The sequence below is a fragment of the Meriones unguiculatus genome, chromosome 1, assembly GCF_030254825.1.
Source record: "Meriones unguiculatus strain TT.TT164.6M chromosome 1, Bangor_MerUng_6.1, whole genome shotgun sequence".
Taxonomy (NCBI): domain Eukaryota; kingdom Metazoa; phylum Chordata; class Mammalia; order Rodentia; family Muridae; genus Meriones; species Meriones unguiculatus.
The window spans coordinates 193,197,478-193,221,723 of record NC_083349.1 but is presented as its reverse complement, the minus strand read 5'-3'; the positions used below and the strand labels follow the sequence as shown (position 1 = coordinate 193,221,723).

The window sequence follows — 24,246 nt, the reverse complement described above, 5'->3', positions numbered from 1 at the left end:
ATCTGATAGCACTGCATACATATGGTGCACAGACACGTAAACAGGCAAAGCTTCCTATGTACAGATAGATAAATACATAATACATACATACAGGTTTTAGGCCCTATATGGACCTCCAGCACACCAAGTCTATCTGTCCCCCAAGCATGGTACAACAGCTTTAGTTGCCATTGTCTGTGGCCACACGCTTAGAAGACAGAGAGCCTGGAAAGGAGTGCAGAGCGCTTTGGGCTCTACAGATCCCAGGACCATATCTCACCCCCCCCACACACACACACCTCCAACCACCACCACCCCTGCTTCTCAAGCTCCAGCTTCCTCTCCCTAGGCCAGGTCAGAGCCTACCAGCTGCCAACTCTGAATGAAAGGCTCCAAAATCAACACACACTGCTTAGCCTTTCAAATCTGCACTGCCCAGTGCCACCCTGTACCTGTATCTGTCACCTTAGGTGCATTTTTACTTGACCTCTACCCTAAACTGTTAAAAATCCAATGAGATCCAAATGCAAAAATCAGCAAAGGAATGTTAGTGAGGACTGGGAACAGGCACAAAGAGCTAGACTCTTTCACCTTCCCTTAAAGCAGTCAGCTAAAGCATGACTGGGTGAGACAGCCAGCCCAGCCTCCTCAGTTGGCACTGGGCTTGAGGTGGGAGCGCCATCTGGTGTCTACTCTAGAACAGACTTTAGGGACAGGACAGAAACTCCCAAACATTCAGAGAAAAGCTTCAACCTCCAGCCCATTCCCATGTCACAAGGTCTCCAGGGCCTGGAACAGATACAATCACATGAAGTCCCGTGGGACCCATCGGGTCTAACAAAATCTCCTGACTAGATGGATCTGGACGTATAATATCTCAGCTTGGCTGATAAGTTATTAGGCAACACCCTATCCCAGGACAACCTTCTGATTCTTCTGTTCTTCTTCTCCTGCTCCTTCCTTTCTGCTCCTTTTTCCTCTCTTCTTCCTCTCCCTTTTCTTCTTTTCCCTATCTTTCTCCTCTTCCTTCTTCCTCTTATACTTCCTCTTCCCCTTCCTCCTTCTCCCTCTTCCTTCTTTTTCCTTTTGACAGGGTCTGTCTTGTAGTCCAGGTTGGCTTCAGACTTGAAGCAGCCCTCCTGCCTCAGTCTCTTGAGTACTGGTATCTCACTTGGGTATAAGCCACCATGCAGAAAAAAAGAAAAAAAAGCTACAACAGTTGTCTTCCTGACCTCGCTCCTCTTTGGGTCAGGACAAAGCACTCTTGTCCCACTTTCTGCACCTCCTTCTTGCTTGGACATTGGATTACATGTACTTTTATTGTGCTTTTCATAGGATAGGGTCCTAGAACCCTCCTAGTTCTGATATGATGCTTGGGCTTGCTAGGCCCCCATCAACAAGAAGACCAGATGTAGACCTGTGCTCCCCCAAAGCATTCACCTTTTGTGAATGCAAGAACCCATGAACTGCACTTCTTGGGACCAGAAGCAGCACTCAAAAGGCATGCAGTCCAACTTGAGAGCCCCTCCCTACAGCCCTCGTGGCCTCAGTCTCTAAGCGCATGCTCCTATTGTCAAAGTACGCCATTGTGGAGCAACCCTGCCCATCTTCCTGAGCTCTGCACAAAGGTGTCTTCCTCTGGAAGAGTGCCAAACAGAGGTCCAAAATTGCCCTCTAAAGCTACACAGTCGTGTCTACTCACTCTTTCTAGAATAGAGCCCCTTCACAAATTTAGGTCACATTCTTTGAAATCTTTAAAAAGATTTATTTTTAATGTGTGTGCTGCGTGTGTATGTGTTTGTACAGGTGGCCTCAGAGGCTGGAGGTGTTAGATACCCTGGAGCTAGAGCTACAGGCAGTTGTGAACTAAATACTTAATATGTAACCACTGAACTATCTCATCAACCCCAAAGTTGCTTTTTTTTTTTTTTTTTTTTTTTTTTAAGTCAGGGTAAATAACCCCAATCCCAAAAGGCTTTTCATGAGGCATCCCCTGGAGTCTATTTGATTCTCAGGACATGGTTGGTCAGTTATTTAACAAACTTCTACTAAGCCTCTTGTAGGTGCTAAGCAGTCTAGTCTGTGTCCATCTCTCTTAAAGACCATCTGTATGTAGATCAGAGCAGCGATGCTAGAGCTGAAGACTGTCTCCCCTGCTCCTGTTGTAAGCACCACTGGAGGCTCAGTGTTATAAGGTTGAGATACCACGTATCTGGAGCCTATCATTCCTACTCAGAGGTCATTATGACCCAATTTCTAACCGTTAACATAGTCTCTCTGGGATTAAATTGGGGCCCACGAGGAGAAGAAATGAGAATACACCTTACACTTCCTTTTGTAAGATTTGTTTTTATATGTATGAGCGTGTTGTCTGAACACAAGTAGGTGCACTGTGTGTGTGCCTGCAGAGGCCAGGAGGAGGCATTAGGTCCTGTGGAACTGGAGTTTCAAACAGTTATAATTTGTTATGGAAGCTAGGAACCAAACCTACATCCTCTGCAAAAGCAGCCAGTGCTCTTAACCATTGAGCCATCTCTCCAGCTCCTTAGCACTCGTTTTTGTTTTATTTTTGGTCCTCACTAAAGGGTTTATTCTAGCCCTGCACCTTAAACTTTCCCTGTGCTGCCTCACTTGGTAGGATTCCGACTTCTTGAATATTCCCCAACCCAGCTCTAAGGTGCCTAGTATCTCTGGCCCTAGAATAAAGTGTTAAGCGGGACACAACTGAGGCTCCCAAAACACAGGCCACGTGTGCAGAAGTGACCTAACCCTTAGTGGAGCTGACTTAGAAACCTGTTTCCCTCCCACGCCTACATTGCTGCTTTCAGGATGAGTGTTTAATAAGGATGAGTGTTTAATAAACTCTTCGGACCAGGCAGCTTCCAGACTACGGGACAGGTGCAAGGCCTAGGTGAGTGCAGGGACGGGATTAAGTCAAATACACTTTCACCCAAGCCCTGGGAAAGCTGGTTTCCCAACACGTACGTCTCTTAACAGACAGCACTCATGAGCACAGGGTAATAAAAACCTGCTTTTCACGGTTATTTTGAGAATGCACTGAGATGGCACGGTGAGTCTCCACTCAGACCCCAGCAGAGTACCTGATAAATGAGCACTAGTGCATGGCACTTGGGACATAGCTTTGCTGAGACAGGCAGGCAGTGCCTCGGTCGTTGTGAAAGGCACTTCTGGCCTGGAGAAGGCTGGATTCTGTTACCAGCAACTGCGGAGTATATGGGAGCAAGACGTAGCTAAGTCCACAGGAACCAAGAGTGCAACTAAGCTGCCATGAACATGGCGCAGAGCCTGAGAAGGCTGAAACTGGGAGAGCCAGGGGAGCCAGAGAGGCATGTGAATGAACTCCTCCAGCGTCCTCACCAGTCACTGCCAAGGCCTGTGGCAGAGGAAACAAGAAGCCACCTCAGGGGAGGGATCTGAGAGCTTGGTCTGGGGCCCAGGCCAGATGGGGCTGAGGCGAGGAGCAGAACCCAGGCCCATGTGCCCAGCAAGCTGTGCCAGCCCAGCCCATGTCAGCCCAGCCAAATTCGAGTTATATCAGGAGAAAGATCTGTTCAGAAAGCTCACCCATCTCTGCATATTTGCATATTCTATTTTTGGGGTCTCTCTTCCTTTTTTTCCCCTCAGCTTCCTAGAAAAGTTCTCGTCATCAGTTCCAACTTCACCTCTGTTGAACTGCAAATGCTCACTCAATCCCACCTCCTCTCCAATTATTCATTCACCTCTTCCTCACTAGCAAGGTTGTCCTGAGATCCCTGACCTCTTTGCCTCCACTGCCTGCTACTTATGCAAGGCCAGCTCTTGCAACCCACCTCTAGCTCCATTTTAACATCTACCCAAGGTCACCACGGTACAAGTTAAGTCCAAGGTCGGCATTCTGTGACCAGGCTTGCCTGGCGTCTGACACCATGAACTATGCCCTCTGCACACTTCCTTCTATTCCACTTTGGTGACCCCTGCTCTCTTCTTCCCAGAAGTAGCTCTCCTTCCCACATCTCCCACTCATCATTTCCCATAAAGCCTAACTCCTTAGTTGGTATCTATTTTCCTCCACATTTTCCTGGAGAGATGATTTACCTCCTCATAGGATGCCAATACAATCTTGAATTTAAATTTCCTGATGACTATCCCGGCCCAAGGACCACCGCCACGTCCAAATTGGTCTTGCATTCCAAATTGTAACCCCAGTTCCTTATTCTTGGCAGCATCAAAATCTACCTACTCACATCCTGCCTCTCCCCTTTTCCCCACCCCCAGATCTGGTCTGCCCTTCACACCTCACATACCTCTCCTCCACTGAGCTCCCCTGCTGCAGCTTTGGTTGCAGGTCCTACAATGTCCCATCTGGAGATAACAAGCCTTCTCACTGGTTACCCATCCTCAGTCTCACTTCCCACAAATCCAGCCTCCACACAGCTGTCAGATTATCTCACATACAAATCCGGTACCCCCCCCCCCCCCCAACACACATACACACACAGTCCTGCATAAAGACACTCCACAAGGCAGGACTCTAGGCAGATCACTGAGGCACAAAAGGCTTGGCACCCAGAGTTCTGAGTGCCAACGAAGGATGCCAGAACTCTCAACATCAACCCAAGGTCATGAAGGAAAAGTGGAAACTTAAAAATCTGAGTAGGTGAAGAACAATGGGCTGCTGGGGGCATTTTTGGATTAGTGCGTTCTGAGCACCTCTCTTTGTTCTTCCCTCAGGAGAAAACCAGAGCCCCTCAGCCTGCTGACCCTCACCATCTAGTCCCATCTCAGAGGCCACAGCTGCAGAAAAAGCACAGCTTTGGAGTCAGTTTCTAGTTGTCCACTTCCTAACCATGAAATCGTTGACAGAATTTCCCCTCTGTACTTTGTTGCCTCCATCTGTTTAATGGCAATGCTAACAGTATACTCTGTCTAAGACTGGAGTCTATTTGAATCAACCAGCCCTCAACCTTTCCTTTACTGGCAGGACAGACCTCTCCCAATCAAAGTAGCCCACTGCTTTTCACTCTTTTCACTGCTTTCAACCTTTTCACTCTTCTCTCTCTCCAAAACTTGTCTACCTCCAATCTATTTGCCAACCAGGAGCCCGAATAACCTTTCTGAAATGCAAATCTGCTTCCCCAGGTAAAATTCTGCCTTTCTAAGGTTCCCGACTTGCTCTCCACACCAACAGATCCATGTTGACATCTCCTCTCCACTCCCAGCCACTCAGCCCATCCTTCCTTACCCTTCCAATTTAGCTTCAATACCACTTTCTCCAGGCAGCTTCTCTTAACACACACACATACCGTAAGTGAGCTAGCTTCCTTCCCTGTAAGTTGCTCACCCAACCTTGGCCTTGTCTGGCCCAGCTTTCATCAGAGTTTAGTGGAGGTCTGCCTATCTTCGCAATAGCACAGTTCATCATGAGCAAGGAAGCCACCATGTTTACATGACACAGAGGCTGTTTGTTGATAGTGTGAAAAGCACAATAGCAAAGGAGCCCTCAGCCATGGAAAGCCCCGGGCTCAGGGGGGCACTTATCAGGCCCAACATGTACTACTTCAAATATGACCACAGGAAGCAAAGCCAATGTGCCAAGCCCACGGAGGAAAGACCTGACAAACAAGGGAAACTGTGTTCAGCTCAATTCTGGGAAGCTGTGAAAAAGGTACCAGTTGTTCCAGAAGGAACAGACACCCAAATGTTGTGTGGCAGAATGGGGTGGGCAAGCTCAGGAGCTTCAGGCAGGCTGCGCTGCCACAGAATGGAGAGCAACTCTATGCAGGCTTTAGATGTTGGGTTCAAACAGAGCTTCCTGGTCTTCACGGCCAACCACAAGGCAGGGCTCCAGGCAGATCACTGAGGCACAAAAGGCCTGACACCCAAAAGCCTGGAGAGTTCTGAGTCTTTGCTGCCAGTAAAAATACTTCTCAGTGTCAGCCCAGATCATGAAGGAAACATGGACACTTCAAAAATGTTGCACAATGGGCTGCTTAGGGCATACCTGGAATAAAGTGTTCTTCTGAGAACCTCCCTGTAAGACTATCACTAACCACAACAGGATGAGCTGAAGATCAAAATCAGGAGGGTAAGTCCAAGGGACACATGGACTCACCAAATAACTAAAATCCCATTGGTGGAGAAAATAGGACAAACCAGTTCCATGTAAGCCCAGTTCCTCCTTGAGGTAAAAAAAAAAAAAAAATAAGTGTATAGATACATTCATGGAAAACTTTCCGTCCATGGCGTGACTGGAGATGGTGTGAAGGGAATGTCTGCCAAGGCCGGGACGGGCCTCTGAGCCCCTGCCAGCCCGGGTCAGTTCCAAATCAGACCAAGAACTACTGAAGGTAAAGACATTTTCCCCTAACAGTTTCAAAGCACATGAAACCACTTCATCAACCTGGACGTGTCTACAAGGCTGCAGGACACCAGAGCACAGACAGGTGAGCAGCAGCTTGGGGCTAGTGCCTGCTCTTCAACAGCTGTTTGTACTGCTCTTGTCTTTGTGCCTTTAGTACAACAGAAGAGGGACACATTTCCTGGCACAGTTTGAGTCCTGAATTACAGAACATGTATCAAAGGATGTCTGGTGAGACACAGCCACTGTAGGGACATAGAATCATTTGACTAATCTTCTCTCCCACCACAGCCAAAAATCCACCTGGTCACTCCCTCGACTTTCCTCGGGAGAGACAGTCACTTCTGGCCTTCTTTGTAACTCGGCAGCCACCCTGCAGAATGTTGTAGCTGCCTCCAGCCTCAGGCTCTAACGTACCAAAACAGATAGGAGCTGTTGCTAGGGACTTGTCTAAAGTGAGCACCTCCATGACACTGGCCCCAACATCCTACCCAAGACCTAACCCAGGTAACCTGATCCCTGATGTCACAGCACCAAAACCACACATTTTGCTTGCCCAGCTGCTCCCACCAGTTGAGATCAATAGGAAGGCCAAGCACTGAACACAGCAGTCGAATGAACCATTAGATATATTGGAGGGGTGAGGGGAAGCAGGAGGCAACTTCACAAATGCCTCCTGCCAGATAAAGCCTCTTCAACTTGCTGGTTGTTTGGATACAAGAAGTTCATGGGGCTCCTCCAGCAAAGATGAGTTCCAGGGCTGCTTGGATATCACCTCCGGTGGCCTGAAGGGCCCGGAGGCTCAACTCGTCATCTTGGATGCCCATGTCACGCAACTGCTGCAGCTGAGGCTGCCACTGGCTCTGTGGAAAGACAGGGCAGGCAGAGGTGTTAGCTGGGCCCTCGATGAACAGTCACAGACTTAGAGGTTGTGTTTTCAGGATACAAAGGAAAAGAGGAGACGCACAGTAAAGCTACTGATGCTCAGGGCCATAGCAGAGGGGCTTCAGGAAGACTGAAGATATACTTGAGGGTAAAAGGAACAAATGAAGTTTTATAGTAAATAAAAAGCACCAGTTACTCAATGTCTCAATTCCAAAAATTTATTACCTACCCCCCCACACACACATGCTAATGATAATAAGTTAAATAATATAAAAACAAAAGCAAAACAATGGGCCTACCAATAGTCAGGCCTAGGTGGAGGAGGGCCTGGGAGGCAACCCTCACACTGCTGAATTATTTACTATTGATAGCAAGGGGAGGAGGAGTCATGGCCTTCAGTTGTGTGCCCACTGGCGACCCCACCCAGGCTCCAGTGGAGGGTTCCAATCCAACGCTTATACAGAAGGCCTGGTCAAACTAATGAAACACAAAACAAAACCAAAAGCCATGAATCTGGGAAAGAGACTAGTAGTGGTGTTGGACAAGATTTGATAGGGATAAGAGGGGAATGTCAAGAGGGTGAAAGGAGGGTAATCAGAATAAATTATATACAAAACATGCATGAAATTGTCAAAGAACAAAATCAACAAAAATAAATCAAGGTTTTCTTTTTTAGTTTTAAAATTTTCTTTTTTTTCTTTTTTCTTTTTGAATATTGGATAAAGGATCTCATGTAGCGTACGCTGGCCTCAAACTTACTGTATAGTCAATGGCCTGTATGGCCTTGAACTCCCAATCTCCCTGCTTCCACCTTCTGAGTCCTGAGATTATAAATCCTCACACCTAGTTTTGTGTACCATGATAGCTAGTGGAAAGTGATCTTTCTAAGCTGGTATACTATATTAGTCAGGGTTTCTATCGCTGTGATAAAATACCATGACCAAAAGTAACTGAGGGAGAAAAGGGTTTATTCACCTTACAGCTTTTAAGTCCATCACTGAGGAAACCAGGGCAGGAACTCAAGCAAGGCAGGAACTTGGAGGCAGAAGCTGATGCAGAGTCCATATGCTACTTACTGGCTTGCTCAGCATGCTTTCTCACAGAACCCAGGACCACCAGCCCAAGAGTGGAGCAGCCTAGAATGGGCTGGGTTCTCCCACATCAATCACTAAGAAATGCCCTACAGGCTAGCCCACAGCCCCATCTTACGGAAGGAACTTCAATTGAGGTTCCCTCCTCTCAGAGTACCCTAGCTTGTGTCAGGTTGACAGAAACACTAGCCAGCACATACATAAAGAATTTTAAGGGTTTTGTTACAGTGCACAAGCTGGTCAACAACTCATAATATTCCTACTTCAATGCTGTAAGTCCCGAGATCACAGTGTATCACTATGTCTTACTACAAAAAACTTTTTAGTAAGCATATAATATTCTAGTCCCCAGTTGACTGTTTACAATCTTCTGCCTTTACAAATAATGCTACTGTGACTCTTTCAGTGCCATGAAACTTCCGTTTTCCATATACACAAACATCTCTATGACAATTTCTGAGAAATGGGACTGCTGGGAACCCTGTATGCATTACGGCCACACTTCCTTTTCAGAGAGCAGTCTATTCATACCCTTTCCCACTTTTCCTAGGAAGTGGTGGGTCTTACATTCCTCTACTCCAGGAAGATGTGCCTCTTGCCTGACAAGGTTACACCAATCAGCCTTAAGACTTTGCTATTTTTTGGCTGTGTTTTTCCAGGAGTAAATTTTCACTTTGATAAAATATAGAATGACTGTATATAATGGCTTCTAGACTCTAAAATTTCATCTATGAGAAGCTTTCCCTAATGTAAAGATTGAAAGAAATTGCCTACATTTTTCTTCTAGTACTTCCTAGTCTCATTACTGCCTACCTCTTCATGGAAGAGAAATGCACAGCTTACTGAAAGCTGTACATGTTTTCATAGTGGTAGTGGGGGGAAACGCCAAGGTAGGCAGGGGTAAAGCTGTGAAGGCAGAATGATGCACACTGGGAGGAGGCAGTGAAAGCCTGGCGCTTTGGAGCCCAGTGAAAAGGCATCTGGCTGGAAATGAGACTGCAGCAAACACAGGCTGTCCACTTCACCTGCACTGCCCAAGAGCACCACATGCTGTATGAAAACCACACACGTTTGTGCCCTGTTTATACTTCTTCACAGCTGTGGGGCCCAAACAAGTTTCAGAATGATACTTCCCCCACAAACTCACTGAGTATGGGAGTCAGGCATAAAGCAAACAGCTCATACTTGAAGGTATAAGATACCATGCTGAGACTGACTCTCCACTTAGCTGCTAGGGTGACCTTTTTCTCCTCAAAGCTTCTCAAGAAATCCTACTAACTACCAGATCAAATCTAACCTCCTTGGACTGGCATTCAAGGCCCCTGACACCTAGGCTTCTACACTCTTTCTCTGATCCCATCTAAGGATATTCATTACACTGCATTCTAACCATACAGTTTTGAGAATATCACATGCACCTATACCTATCTTTTCCATCAGGCACTTCCCTCTGCCTGGAAATTATCCCCACCTCATCACAAAACCCTTCCCCTTACCGGCTTACCAAACTGTCAGCTTAAACCTCTCTCAGTTCTATTTACCTAAGCCTTTACCCCAAGCATCTAAGCTTCTAACCAAGATGCTTCCCAAATGCCTACATAGTGTCCTTCCATGGCAGAGGCAAAGAACCTGCTCACTTTGAGCTCTAGCAGCTCAACCCAGGCCCTATACATGTGCTCACTGCTCAGTCAATGCTCACTGAACGGGTGATTAACAAAAACTTCCTCACAATCACAGGAGTCACTCAGGCAAGAATAACAAGCCACAAGAACAATTTGCCCTTTCTGAGAAGGCTCACCCGTCACACTGCCATTCATTTGTCCCAGGTGTTCCTAGAGGGAAGGATCTCCAGTGTGCAGAAAAAGGCTCAGTATGCCAAACTAGGAGATTAAACAAAAACCTGAAAGTGGGGAGACTTACCTGAAGGCTGGGCTGCCCAGAGGCCTGCAGGGCGTGCTGGAGGGCTTGGCTAAAAAGATCATTGGTGATGGGTGTCCCTGACTGGACACCAGAGGACATTGGTGAGGTGCCTGAAGAATGGCCCTGGATTCAAAGAAATAATCAGTGTTGCCCCAGAGCCATCTCAGTTTCACAGCAGACAGTGTTGTTACATGACCCCACAATCCTCTTGGGGTACCTAACTCCTGCCTCCCAACAGGGGCCTGCTATAAGATAACTACACTGTCTTACAGGGTACCTAAAAGCAATCTATGTGGGCATAAAAGGTTCCATTTTACTCTAGGGAAAAGGACTCTGAGATCCCAGGCCCAATCTAGTACTGAGAGAGGTAGCTTTGGAGATGGAGCAAATCATCAGCAAGAACCTTACTCTAGCGTATTTAGTCCTATTGAAGAGAAAAGGCAACAGCTAGGCCTGTGCTAAAGTGGACTTCTGAGCCTTATAGGCAAGTAAGTAAAAAGGAGAGTCATCTGAATCACAGCTGAGAAATCCTTACCAGAGCCCCAGGGTTTAGCACAAAGAGTTCTAGCACCAAAGGAAGCAAAGGGAAATCATATCTACTTCAGGGAGTTCTGCTCTTGGCAGCCTGCCTTAATGTTCCCAGCCTTCTCTCCATACCTGAGTGCCAGGTGTTGGTGTGTGAGAACTGCTCTCTGGAGTACTGGCTAGGGCCAGGGCAGTGGCGAGCTCACTCTGGGTAATGGGGCGGGGCCCTGCAGCTCCACTGTACCCCAGGGAGGCTGGGCGGGAACTGGGTGTACTGCTGGAGGGCGTAGACCGGGTGCTCTGGAAAGAAAGAGGTCATCCAGAATTAGGACAAAAGAACCACACTCCACACCCCCAGTTGGGAGGAAGACCCATACACCCCTTTCTGGGAGGAAGACTTCCTAAAGTCCCAACTTTCAAAAAGAATAATATGATATGGCCCCAAAGGTCCCTTTGACCACTTCCCAGGCTTGGGAACAGCAGGCCCTAGGAAAAGCTGGTTCCCAGGACCATCTCCCCCAAGGGGCAGGGTGCCATGCCACTCACTGGGTGAAAGTCGTCCTCATCATCTGAGAGCCCATCAAACAGGAAACCACCTGGAGAAGAATGAACAGACTCCAGGAGGAAGAACAGAAAGGCACAGGCGCAGCTCCAGATCTAAGCTCAACTTATGCTCCAAATTCATATTTCATTTCTCCCCTTGGAAAATTACAGGACAGATGCACTTCCTGACTCATGCCCTATGCCAACACTATACATAGCTGCTGAGTAAAGCAAATCCCTGGGCCACGACCAGCTCCTGAGGGGCCTCACCTGGCATGTCTCGGTACGAGCTGGAGGGCATGCTTCGGGAAGAGGAGTCAGCTCCTGGCATTGGGGTGCTGCCTGCTACCGAGTGCAGAACCAGGATGATGGCATTGACTAGGGCTGGGTGAGCAGGCACCAATCTGGAAGAGGGGTAGCAGAGAATGGCTAGGGAAAGAGCACCCTTGTACATAACAGTATGGATGACCGTTAACATAGAGCTACCCAGGCCTGCCCTTAATCCCATAGCCTTCAAGCAAGAGTTTGTTTTGTTTTATTTTGGGGTTTGGCTTTGAGATAGGGCCTCACTGTGTATCCCTGGCTGGCTTAGAACTTGCTTTCTAGGCCAAGCTAGCCTCAGAATTACTGTAATTGCCTCTGCCTCTTGAGTTCTGGGATTACAAGTATGTGCCCCACATGTAGCCCATTCCTTAGTGTCTCTTGCCAAGTTCTGTCATCCTGCTCTTAGGAGGGTTGGAAAGGCTCAGTTTTTAAGATCCACAAAAAAATCCATCACACAGACAAAAAAGCAAAACTACAGGCAAGGTATTACGGGATATGGAAACATATAGTCTGGGAGACTCAGGGTTCAGAACTGGGTCCAGATACCACCTTTTATACAAAGGGCAGCTTCTGATGACTCCTCTCTCTTCCTAGAGCAGTTAACTTCTTCACTTGTGAAACAGGGACACAGTCACTACTGTCCTTCTAGCTAACATTTTATGCCCTAAATACCTGTGCCTACTTCCCCTAGCTTACAGTCCCTCACATTTACTAAACGAAATCCACCTGGCACACAAAGCTCTCTCACCACATTGCTTCATCATGACACACTTCACATGGCCCTCCCCCTGGGCTTTCCTATTTCTTAAGCAGCCCTTGCTGTGCCTTACATCTTGACACATGTAGAAAGCAGACCTGGTGATAGAATGAACTAGCTTCTAAGAAGCGATCCCAGGACAACGACCAGGTTTGTAGCCACTTGAGGAATGATGCTTTATAAAATGACGGTTCTACTTACGTATCCAGCATGTTGGGATCAGCAAAGACAGAGAAGAGGTCCTTATCCTGGAGAACCCCTAGAAGAGACCAAGATTCCTCTTAGATACTGGAACTCTTGAAAAGACCCAGGAAGCAGCATTAAGTCTCAAAGCAATCAACTACACAGGATCCCAAACCAGCCCTCCTGAAAAGAAGAAACATAGTCTCAGGTATCTCATTCCAGTGCGAATGCTCCCTGCTCCCTCCCCTCACTTCCCTGCATTTAGGCCACACAGAGTTGCCACAGTGGAGGACTGAGAGCCTTTAGGGGCTAGGTTTGTGGAATGAACCTTGGATATTCCCCCATACCCTCAACAGCAGTGCTTCTATAAGATGGTCGGAGTCCTCTTTTGCTCCTGGTTTCTCCTTTTCCAAAACCTCATATTTCTTCAAATCTTTTCTTGTACTTACCTAGAGCAATGGGGTCACTGCTGAGGCCTGGGGTGGCCACAATGATCTGGTCCAGAGATTCTTTATTGCTGAGCATCTTAAAGACCTGCAGGAGAAACAAGGATGGCTTAGCACTCTAACTGACGCTACGCATTCATTAAGTGCCCACACTCTTCTTGACTTCCTCCTTTGAATGCTTGTATGCTTACTACCACAATGGAACACAATCTCTGTGGTCACCCTCCCCACACACCATCCCTATTTGTAATACTTCTAAAACAAATGTTTTCATCACAAGCCTAATTACAATTTCAGCAGGTCCCCAAAGCCCTTTCCAATCTCCATACAATGACTACTTGACACTTGTATTAATTCTGCCTGTCAACAACCCGGTTTCTCCACTGAGGAAATCCATAAGAAGTGATAAGCAGTTCACCAAAAGTCAAAGATTAAGTCCCACCACAAAAGGCATATAGATTTTGTAGCTGTAACCATATTCTGTCCATAAGGCCAGTCTGAGGAGAAGTTGTATAATTATCATCAACAGCCAATGCCTGAGACAGGCTCTTTGGGGAAAGATTAGTGTCTACTGAGGTCCACAGATATGGCAAAAACTCCCAGAGGAACTCTTGGTTACCATGGCAATGTGCTGTCAGCTCCCAAGCTAAACAACTACCAACATTCACATCATCTCCTACAGCCTTGGCCTGAACTCACCGCCTCCCTGTAGGAGGAGCTGCTGTGCAGGGCAGTGTGCAGGACCCGGAACTCTCTCAGGGCAGCCACTTTGTCCACAGGTTCTGGAGGACAAGACACTCAGTTACCCTACAGCCCAGGCTCTGTCATTACACAAATGTGACAACATCATTTCAGCATTTGTCCAGATGCAACTTAATCTATAGAATCCCTTTCCTTGTCACCTAAGAATGTGAGCACCACTTCAGAGAAACCTGCTTGTGTCACAAATATGAAGTTTGCATGCTCCAAGAATTATCTTCAGTACATAACACAAACAAAGTTCCAACAGAGGGAGATCTTGTCACATGAAAGAGGCTTTTCTAATCAACAACCCATTGCAGGAATTCTAGCCTTCTTACATTTGAAAATAAAAGTACTGGACTCTTATGTAGAGTCTTAAAATAAGTGTACTCCAAGGCATCTTAATGATATAACACTATGCTGACACAATATGGTAAGAGAAGGAAATAGAACACAAAGTTGGATGTGCATTCTCCGGTAAAACTAAGCCAAATATGTCAGTCTGCATATGGTCCAAGGCTGGAAGGAACAAGATAAAGAATAACATTCTCATAGAGGGGCAGGCCCATGAGTAATGCTTTGTTATTTTTTGTTTGAATTTCTGTAATATTTGCAATAATTTGAATTCTGTAACATTCAGAATTTAAATTCTGAATAATTTAGGTTCTATTATTATGAGTGTTCTACCTATATGTATGTCAGTGTACCGTGTGAGTGCCTGGACACCAGATTCCCTAGACCTGGAACTAGAGTGGATTGTGAGCTACATGTGGACGCTGGGAATTGAACCAGGGTCCTCGGAAGAACAGAAAGTGCTACTAACCTCTGAGCCATCTCTCCAGCTGCTATGATATTATTTTGATTCATAAAAAGATACAAAAGTTGGGCTAGGTAAAGCATGTGCCTTACAACCTGTGCTAAGCCCTGTGTATGATCCCAAGTACAACAAATAGACAAAGAAAAAAAAAGCCACAGTAAAAAGAACCCCAGTAAGGACTAGGCGAGTACAAGGCACCTGAATGCTCGGAACAAACTTTTATCATGTGCCAAACAACAACTTCTCTTTTGATTTCTGGACACTGTGATCTACATACAGGAAAGTCAAGCAGTGATCTAAGCTGCATTTGGTTACCTGACTATCATTACCCATTTTACAGGGGAGGAAATCTGAGGCACAGAAGTAGGTAATATCTAAAGTACTATCATTTAATCCTGGACCACACTTTAGTGTGGTATCCTTAGGATAATCTAGCAACATCATCTGACTTTATAGACACTACACTCTAAGCAAAGTACGCCTAAAATTCAGTGCAGCAATCACGTCATCATGATCATAAGGCTGTCTCCTTTGAAAAAGATAACCACAACTGAATTACCTAACATTCATTACACAAACTGAACAAATCAAGTATTTATCTTGTATCTAGCTTTGGGCACATCACAAAAAGGGCAAGTCACACAAAAATAAGAGTCCCTCCCTTTAAAACTCTTAAGAGCAGTAGGAGAAATGACACTAAATCCAACACATAAACATACAATTATAAAATGCCACATTGAGGTCCTGGGCAGAGACATGGGATGCCAGTAAGAGGCACTCGCCATCAACAGGAGTAAGGCTAAAACCCAAGAGACCTCCTGGGAGACCCAAGAGGAGAACTTAAGGCAGAGTACAGTTTACTGGGAGAAGGTCTTCAAAGCCTGTATGAAAAAATATAGAAAGGTGTAAGAGAATAAAGAGGTGCTTTGAGGGAACATCAAATTGCTTTCTGTGGCTGGAGCCCAGGGTAATATCTCTGTTCAAATTGAAAGCTCAAATAAGATGCTTGGCTGAGAGTATGGCTCAATGGTAGAATGTCTGATCTCCAATACTGCCAAGAAATAAAAAATAAATACACAACATTAAGCTGAGTATGGTAGCATATATTTTAATACTGGTCTGTGGGAGGGGAGAGAAAGTTACATGTGCTAAGCTATAAAATCAAGGCCTTGGCTACATATACATACATACATATACACCTGTGTGTATATATATACATACACACACAAACACATCTACACACACACACACATATATATGTGTGAGAGCCTTAGGAAACAGCATCTAAAATGGAAACAGTGATCTAGGCAGAAAAGGAGAGGCTGGCAGGGTCTCCTCCTACAGAAATGTGTCAGCTCTATGGTAGGGTGCTGCTGCTTGTCTCATTCCTGTTGTTTGGGACAGAGTCTTACTATTTAAACCAGGCTGGTCTTCATTGAGCACCCATCCTCCCTTGGCCTACAGAAGTGTATCATCAAATCCACCTCCTTTTGGAAGAAGAATGTGCAGGAGAAAATATCTAAAGTACTATCATTTAATCCTTTTCAGAACTAAATTTACATTTACCTCCCAATAAAAATTCTATTTGTTTCAAAAATAAATAACATGGGGAGGAAAAGGCTCTAAATATTTTAAGGCACAATCTGCTAAGAGTAATGGATGTCTCTCTAATACCTTTTGGGAAAGAATATCAGTCAGGCCTGAAGAAAACACAAAGGCTTCTAAACCAGAATAATCTGGGTTTATCTCCTAGTTCTAAACACTCATTTTAATATGTGACTTTGAATAAGTATCCTTATCTTCATAAAATGCTGAGTGTTATCTACTATGTCCTGATAAAGATACTGAAGAAAAAACAAACAACAACAAAAAAACTAGCTTGCAGATTTTCTTCAGTCAATGCCCTCTAGCTGACGGGCAGGAAGATAGACCTGTATCTGAAACAGCTGGTCCAACGCTCAGTACATAGAGGAGAATCTATACCACAAGGAGTGTGGAGCATCTCAATCAGAGGATATGGGAAACATCAGAAGATTTGGGGGCTTTAATGGATGATTTTGGGGAAAACAGTTTTGCTCTGTAGTCAACTTTATGATTAGGCTTTTAATAGCTTTATTCAAGAAGAAAGGCAAACTAGAGCGAGGTGAAAGCTGTAAGTGTTAGAGGCAAGAATCACTCTCATCATCCAGGGTAAAAAGATGTGGTTTCTTGTGAGTTTTGTCTCTGTTTAAAAGTGGTAAAGATCCTATTTTTAACTTGATCCATGACGGTGTCACAATGTCCATGTCTGATGATGGTGGACCCCACAGCAGTGGGACTTTAAAGCCTGGCTATGAGTGTCAAACAAGTCCTTGGATGTCAGGCTGCTTCTCTCTCTCACTTCCCATATGGATACAAAAGATGTTTTTGTTCTATGTTTGGAATTGAAAAATAAAACTGAAAACTACTCATAGAAGACACAACGAAATAAAAATGTCAAACTGCTAGCTTAACAAAGCTGACCTCTTTTATATAGCTGAGCTGTATATTTGGAGATGCTTTTAAAACACAAACACAAAATCTAAATTGTAAATTTAAAGCAGTCCTTTCTATTAATAAACTAAAAAGGTAGCCAGGCGCAGTATTGCATGCCTATAATCCAAGCACTCAGGGAGGCAGAGGCAGGCAGATCTCTCTGAGTTCGAGGCCAGCCTGGTCTACAAAGTGAGTCCAGGATGGCCAAGGGTACTTAAAAAAACAGGGGAGGGGGGGACAGGACTAAAAAGGCTTTAGGTTTTGTATAGTTTCTTCAAGAGCTACTTGAATGCTGTTGGGAGTATTTCCTGGAAATAAGGTACCAGCTCAGCAGGAGTAGTTAGCTTACTGAACACCACCTAAGGAAGTTCATGGAAAGATCTGATCACACAAGAACCATTACAAAAGTAAGGCAAGGTTCTGGCTTTTGTCTAATGAGTACAGCAACAATAAAAGGATGTAAAGTTTCCTGAGAAATCAACCTTTGATCTAACGATTTTAAACAGATCCATATTCCCCACATGGTTAGAAAACAATGGTTAATGAAATTAGGTAAGAAAACATCTATTATTAGTGGTGCTGGCAGTAACAATGGCACAGCTTACCTCTCTTGGTGAGGTTAGTCCAGTAAGGGTGCATACAGAAAGCTCCTATCACCATCTCAGTAACTCAGCCCAGGACTGTATCTCAAGAACATGTAGGCTCTTCCTTTGAACACATTAGGAAGCTCTGCCCATCTAACTGAAGACAAGCCCTCACTTACCAGGTTTCTGATCAGGCTCAGGCCAAGATTTTCGGAGAACATGAACTGTGGACCCAGGCTGAATACCATAGAAGTCAAGGGTCTGGTCATCTTTTAACTTCCGTCCACAGTAGATCAAATCTAAAAAAACAAAAACAAAACAAAAAATCCTGCCCATTTATATTTTGTTTCTCAAAGCAATTTGGTTTCTGTCCCCTGAGAATCCTATTTTAATGAGACAGCTCTCAGGGGCCAGGGAAACAGCTCAGTGGGTAAGAACACCTGCTCTGCAAGCAGGAGGACCTGATTTCAAATCCTCAGCACCCACATAAAATGCCAGGCACGGCTGCACATGCCTGCAACACAACTGGCTAATAAAGGCAGGGGCAAGCTAACCCCAAGAGCTTGCTAGCCACCCAGCCTAACCCAAACTGGAAGCTTCAGTTCAGTGCAAGACCTTGTCTCAAGACAATAAGTAGAGAGAGAGAGAACACCTGATGTCCCGTTCCAACCTGTTCATACAGATGCACGAGTTCTTACTCCTGCACTCACATGCATGCACCACATACATGGGAAGATACTCTCCCAGGTGCAGTGGCACATATCTGTAATCCCAGATACCTGACAGGCTGAAGCAAATCTCTGCAATTTATTAAGATCTTGCTTCTAAAAATAAATAAATAAATAAATCACCATATGAACGGGCTTTGGGTACAGCTCGGTGGCAGACTGATCCCCTAGCATATACAAGGCCCTGGATTTAACAGTCAGCACCTGTGTGTGTTGGGGGACTAGTAAATCACTTGGGCCAAATGTGGTGCACATGCCTTTTATCCCAGCACTCAGGAAGCAGAAGTAAATGGTAAATTTGGGCCAGCACGGTCTATATAGTTTGTTCCAGGCCAGCCGCAACTACAAAGTGAGACCTGTCTCAAAAACAAACAAACAAAAAAGCCCAACATTTTTAACAACTTCATCAAGTACAAATCTTATTTAAGAAATATAGCGACAGAAGAACTCTAGAGCTCAATACTGTAAAGAGTGCTTAATCTAAATAATGGGGGGAAATGTAACAACCAAAAAGGATGAACCTAATCCACCTGTGACAGGAAATATCTTCACCAGGTCGAACCCCCTGCTATCATAAATTACACTTATAATCTCATTTGACTATACTATACTTAAATCCCTCTTTCCTCCACTAGAATGCTTTGCTAACCTCATTTCCTATTTTGCTGCCTTCCTTTTAATCAGCCGTCAAGACAAACAAAAATCCTTCTAATTATCCACTAAGTCTTACATGATAGATTGAGGAGTCCTGTCTTATCAGCAACTCTTCGCTAATTTTATTCTCTCGGTGAAAGACCTCAACAATGTCTTGGCAAAGAGTCATTATAAGTAATTCCATGTAACTTGTGACTAAAGTGGCAAACAACTGTTTTATTGATGTTTTGTTTCCCTCTCCCGGAGGCCAGAGAACAACCCAGCTCCAGCCCAAAAAGACTTACCAATCAGCTCTGGGTCAGGAACAGATTCCTGGAGCTTGCCAGCAATAAGCTGCTTTAGAAATGAAATGCTATAGCCCCCTAGTGAATATTCTCCCAGCTCTGTTTCTGGCAACTGAAGGATAGATTTGGGGGCGAGTGGCTGGTCAGCCAGCTTCACTGCCAGATGCCAGTCTGAGAGAGACATCCTCTCTCTTTCGCGCTCTCTCTTTCTCCCTGTAAAACATTAACGCATCAATGGTTAGGCAAACCACCATCCTACTCATCTCCCCTTCCTGAAACAGAAAAAAAAGATCATTTCAGTGCAATACTACTACAAGCACAAGGTGTAGCATTAGGAGGCTAGAACTAGAACCTAGTGTCTTCCCTTTATTCTTTATTCTTTCTATGGTGGACAAGAAATTTCTCTATGTCCCAGTTTCTTCACCTTTAGAGTGGACATAAAAGACCAATCAGTTGGACAGGAATGTTGTGAGGTTCAAGCAAGATAACCCAACCCTCTCCCTTGTACACACTGATTTCTCATTTTCCTAAGCTTTTGATTTAGCTATTACAACAGCTTTAACAAGCTGTTGCCTTTCTTGCCTCCCCATATCAAAGATCTGTAGCGCCACCCAATGTTCTATTGTTAAAACATAGACGTGACAAACTTAACTGCTTAGAAAATGCCTGTATTGACCCCAAAGCACCTCTATGACCAGGTGTTAACTCCACAGCCTGATTACCAGCTTTTCTCAACAGACACCAGCCCTGCCCCTTATAACAACAGCTAAGTATACTTAATAACAAAGCTGTCTCCCATATATACCTCTGCTCACCTGCTGTCTTGCGTCTAAGTTCTCTTCCCTTTTTGGGCTCTTAGCAAACTCCTACCAAGACCCACACAAGTACACTGCTTCCATGCCCGCTTTTTCTTCTCTTGGTCACACATTCCCTGTTCCCTCAAGGCAAAAGAGCAACACAAATGAATAGATTTGAGGACAAGTGGCTGGTCAGCCAGCCTCATTACCAGATGCCAGACTAAAAAAACTATTCTCTTTGCTGCTTTTTCCTTGTAAAACTTATTTCTCACGCCTTTCTCTATACCTGTGTCCCTCAATTCTTGAAAGCCTTAAAAGTCAAGACTAGAGCTTTTCTAATTCACTGTCCCCAAGCCCGAGATATAAATGCCAACAAAATAAATCTAAACACCCAAAGGGTGCAAAAGCCTTGCACCGCAAGAAAAGTCGTTGTTATAAACACTAATTCTCTCAAAGAAGCCTCTGGCAGTAGATACAAGATTAAGAAAAAGCTGTGACGCGACCCGCCAGACTTCAAGGTACTGTCTACCTTCAGGTTTAAAGCAAGCAAGGAAGCGATCTGTTTGTATACCGATCTCGATCCTCACAACTATCCCCTGGGGCAGGCATCATCATCCATATTACACAGATCAGGAATCAAGATTCAGAAAGCTGAAGTCACTTGGCCCAAGGTCACAGATACCTAGTGATGAGTAGGGACTCTGATGACAACCCCACTTCTCCCGTGGGACCAGTTAGCTACTCCAGACCCACGAGAGGCCCGCGCGCGCAAGGGGCCCAAGCGCCCTCACCCGTCCCGCGGAAGGAACCCGGCCGCAGCAAGCCGCCGGCGTAAACACTCTGGACCTTTTCCCGGAAACCGGAAGCTTCGCGCTGCATTCTGGGGGCTGTAGTTTTCTATGCGGCCCCGCCCCTTATAAATGGCCCTCCAGTAGCTAGTGGCAATGCTTCCGGTTCCTTGGAGGCGTGACTTCGAGCAATTTGAGCTCCAAGGCGCGCGTAGGTTGTAATTTCCTGTCACACAAAATTGTACCAGCTGAGGTAGGGATGCTCGGTGTGGGGTTTTCGAAAGCAGTCGACAGCCCGGTGATTCCAGCGCTCTCCTGGGATATTTTTGAAGCCTGTTGATTGGATGGGCCCTAGGCCGGATGGCGAACCTTCCCCTAGGGGGACTGGTCCGTATGTGGTCAGGTGCCCCGCTGCCCTTCCGATGAAGATGCTGTCCTCCCGCGTAGTCAGTCTCCTGTGCCTGTTGCTCGCTTCTCCCAGAGAACGTACCAGGGCTCCAAAAGTCCTTAAGAGGAGTGATTAAGTAGGGTTTCTGGCGCACTGTGAACATGCAACGGTGGGGTTTATAGCACAGTCATTCATAGAATCAGTTTGGGGAAGGGAATTTCCACCGAACTTTCATAGAGAAACTGCCTCTTTTAGATGATTGAGAGACTTCTGCAAGATCAAATTGAATTGCTTGCCCAGAAGTTGAATTAGGTTAAACTCAAAAGAATATTGTTTGGACTCAGGAAATTAATTCCAAAACTAAGAAAAACTAACCAAAAAAAAAAAAAAAGAAAAGAAAAGAAAAAAAGCCCTGCTTTTAAAACGGTAAAGTTGAGATAACGATGAGATGGCTCAGCAGGGAAAGGCACTTTGCCTCCAAACCTGAGGACCTCAGTATCAACCTCCCCACCCCCGCCCGGGAACCACGATAGAAGGCTAGAACTGACTCCACAAAACTGTCCTCTGAACACACGTTCTCACTGGCATATGTGTATGTATGCATGCACACACACACACAGAATAAATAAATGTAATTTAAAAATAAGTTGTTCACAGTAGCTAAACAGCGATTCTGTGTACGCAAGTTTTAAAGCTCTATTATTGTACACTCCTCTATAGGCTAGAATGAGGGCAGTAACTGAGTAGGATAGCTTAACAGAGAAAAGTGAACTACACATAAATAATTACCCCCTCCTGCTTGTATAAAAGCTGTGTGCAGGGGGATGGTTTTATAGTTCCTAAAGTCCCTCTCCCCTATCCTATCCATTCTTAGAGCCCCTCTTTCAGGAATTCTTAACTGACTAGCCTCCTAGACAGTTTTCAGTCTGCTAAAATACTGACACTTAAACTCTATACTTTATTTCATTAAATTTTGTTTAGTGTTGTGCCTTAACTGTTTACCAGAGATGTCAGGAATCCTATCTCTTTTTGTGTTCTCAAAATGGAGCTGAATGCTCATGAAATTCTTTTGTTTGTTGTCATCATAATATTCTTGAAAAAAATAGACCCTGGCTGTCTTATTTGCCTTCCATAGTTGATCCAGACCTGAAACATATGTAGCAATAAATATGTATTGAATGAATAATCCAGGATAAAGCTATTTATCAAATATGATTGGCTTACTGTTGTAGCCTTTTGTTTTCAAGAGAGGAGCTCTTGGGCTAGAGAGATGGCTCAGCCGTTAAGAGCGCTGTCTGCTCTTCCTAAAGGTCATGAGTTCAATTCCCGGTGACCACATGGTGGCTCACAACCATCTATAAGGTGAACTGATTCCTTCTTCTGGCATCTGTGTGTGCAGATAAAACATTCATATACATAAATAAATCTTAAAAAATTGAGAGAGAGAGGAGCTCTCAGTTGAAATGTGATGTTGCTGCAAATGGTCATATTAATGAAGAAATAAGCTAGGTTCTGTGTAAACCCAATTAGCAAGTAAGTGCGAGCTCCAAATCAAAGGTCAGGTCCTGGTTGGGTAGAGGGTGGATAAAGAAGTCTAGACACAAGACAAAGATATTTGGCAAAAAGGAAAGAGTCCAAGACTACGTCCTTTAGCCAGTTCATATTTGGAAACAATGATGTCCTTGTCAGCTCTAAGAAAATGCTGGATGATCATTCATTAAATGTTTAATAGATTATTTGACCTAGTCAGTAATTCTATTGATAAACAAATTTTAAGAGAACCTGCTCAAACAAGATGGAAAGGTGAGAACCAACACCTGGAGGTTGTCACCTGACTTCTATATTTTTATCATGGCACACACACACCTACACCCATTCCCATGAACATACATGCACTACCCCCCCAACAAAATAATATTGATAAAAACTGTCCATTCCCACAATTTTGGATTTCCAGAACCCACAGAAAAGCCAGAGGCAGTAGTGTAATTCCAGAACACTCCTACCGGAGATGGGAAGCTGAAACCGAACACTCTACAGAAGCTCCTAGACCAGCTAGTCCGATCTGGAAATCCAGAATTCAGGTAGTCAAGCTTTTGCAAAAAGCAAGTGCTTTTACCCATTAAGCCATCTCTCCAGCTCAACATTTTTATCTTTGAAATAATGTTTAATAAGCTTATGAAAGTGTAAGGGTTTCTGAGTCTCACATGAAAGTAAATGCAACTCATCTAAAATAGTTCTGCTGTAAACACAAATGTTGGAGTTGGAGAAATGACTTCGCGGTTAAGAGCCATGGCTTATGGTGTCTTCATCAGTGTCTTGAGGAGATACATTTTTCTGCTCTTTTTTTTACAGTCTATTATTTCTATGGATGTTTTTATGTGTGACACTCCCTTCAGTGGTGTGGGTGTTGCTAGTGCTGTCCCAGCAGGTTAGTACTTGGTTTGTCAGGATCCATGGGACAAATTATGGAAATCCCTGGACAGTCTTAGCAAATTTGACCTCAGACTTACGCAGAGCACGAGCTTGAGCTTTCACATTCTGAGGAGAGTGCTCTTCTCGCACAGGTGCCCTTTCCAAATTCTCTCCTCAAAGCCAAGCAGGCTTTTCCTTGTTTTCTTGTAGTACATAATTATTTTTTAGTAACTGGCCTTCCAGGTTACTAAATCTTAGAAAATATTTTAAGGGTTTCCACTTCATCCTGAGATGATCAGTTTCAACCTCTGAAAGGCCCCAGACCCCCAAACCAAAAACTCCCAAGCAAGATGTCCAGAAGCACAGATCTTTATGGGAAGATTCTCATCAGCTCTCAACTTCTATCATCTTTTCAGTTCCTCTTTTATTTGTGGCATCTGAGAATTTCCTGATTTCTCTGTAATTACAGTGACTTTTAGTTATTTTATATAACATTTGTAGACTTAAAAAATTGTTAGTGTATAT

The 24,246-nt window shown here is 44.7% G+C and overlaps 1 protein-coding gene across 6 annotated transcripts; it reads right to left on the bottom strand.

The window, feature by feature from the left end:
- Positions 1-6,948: 6,948 nt before the first annotated feature.
- On the bottom strand, positions 6,949-21,070 carry Ubl7 (ubiquitin like 7). 6 transcript variants are annotated; one of them, XM_021653528.2, is made up of 12 exons: positions 20,922-21,016; positions 20,149-20,264; positions 19,334-19,546; positions 17,847-17,966; positions 13,711-13,793; positions 13,015-13,099; positions 12,584-12,641; positions 11,572-11,705; positions 11,305-11,354; positions 10,891-11,058; positions 10,234-10,356; positions 6,949-7,200 (listed from the first exon to the last, which is right to left on the bottom strand). In XM_021653528.2, exons 3-12 carry the CDS (start codon positions 19,515-19,517, stop codon positions 7,063-7,065), a joined length of 1,143 nt encoding a protein of 380 aa, XP_021509203.1. In that variant the 5' UTR covers positions 19,518-19,546; positions 20,149-20,264; positions 20,922-21,016; the 3' UTR covers positions 6,949-7,062. The 6 variants fall into 6 exon arrangements, with proteins under 6 accessions (XP_021509203.1, XP_060230761.1, XP_021509200.1 ...); XM_060374778.1 differs by having other exon boundaries at positions 20,813-20,951; XM_021653525.2 differs by having other exon boundaries at positions 20,149-20,271; positions 20,813-20,933.
- Between the last annotated feature and the right edge of the window lie 3,176 nt (positions 21,071-24,246).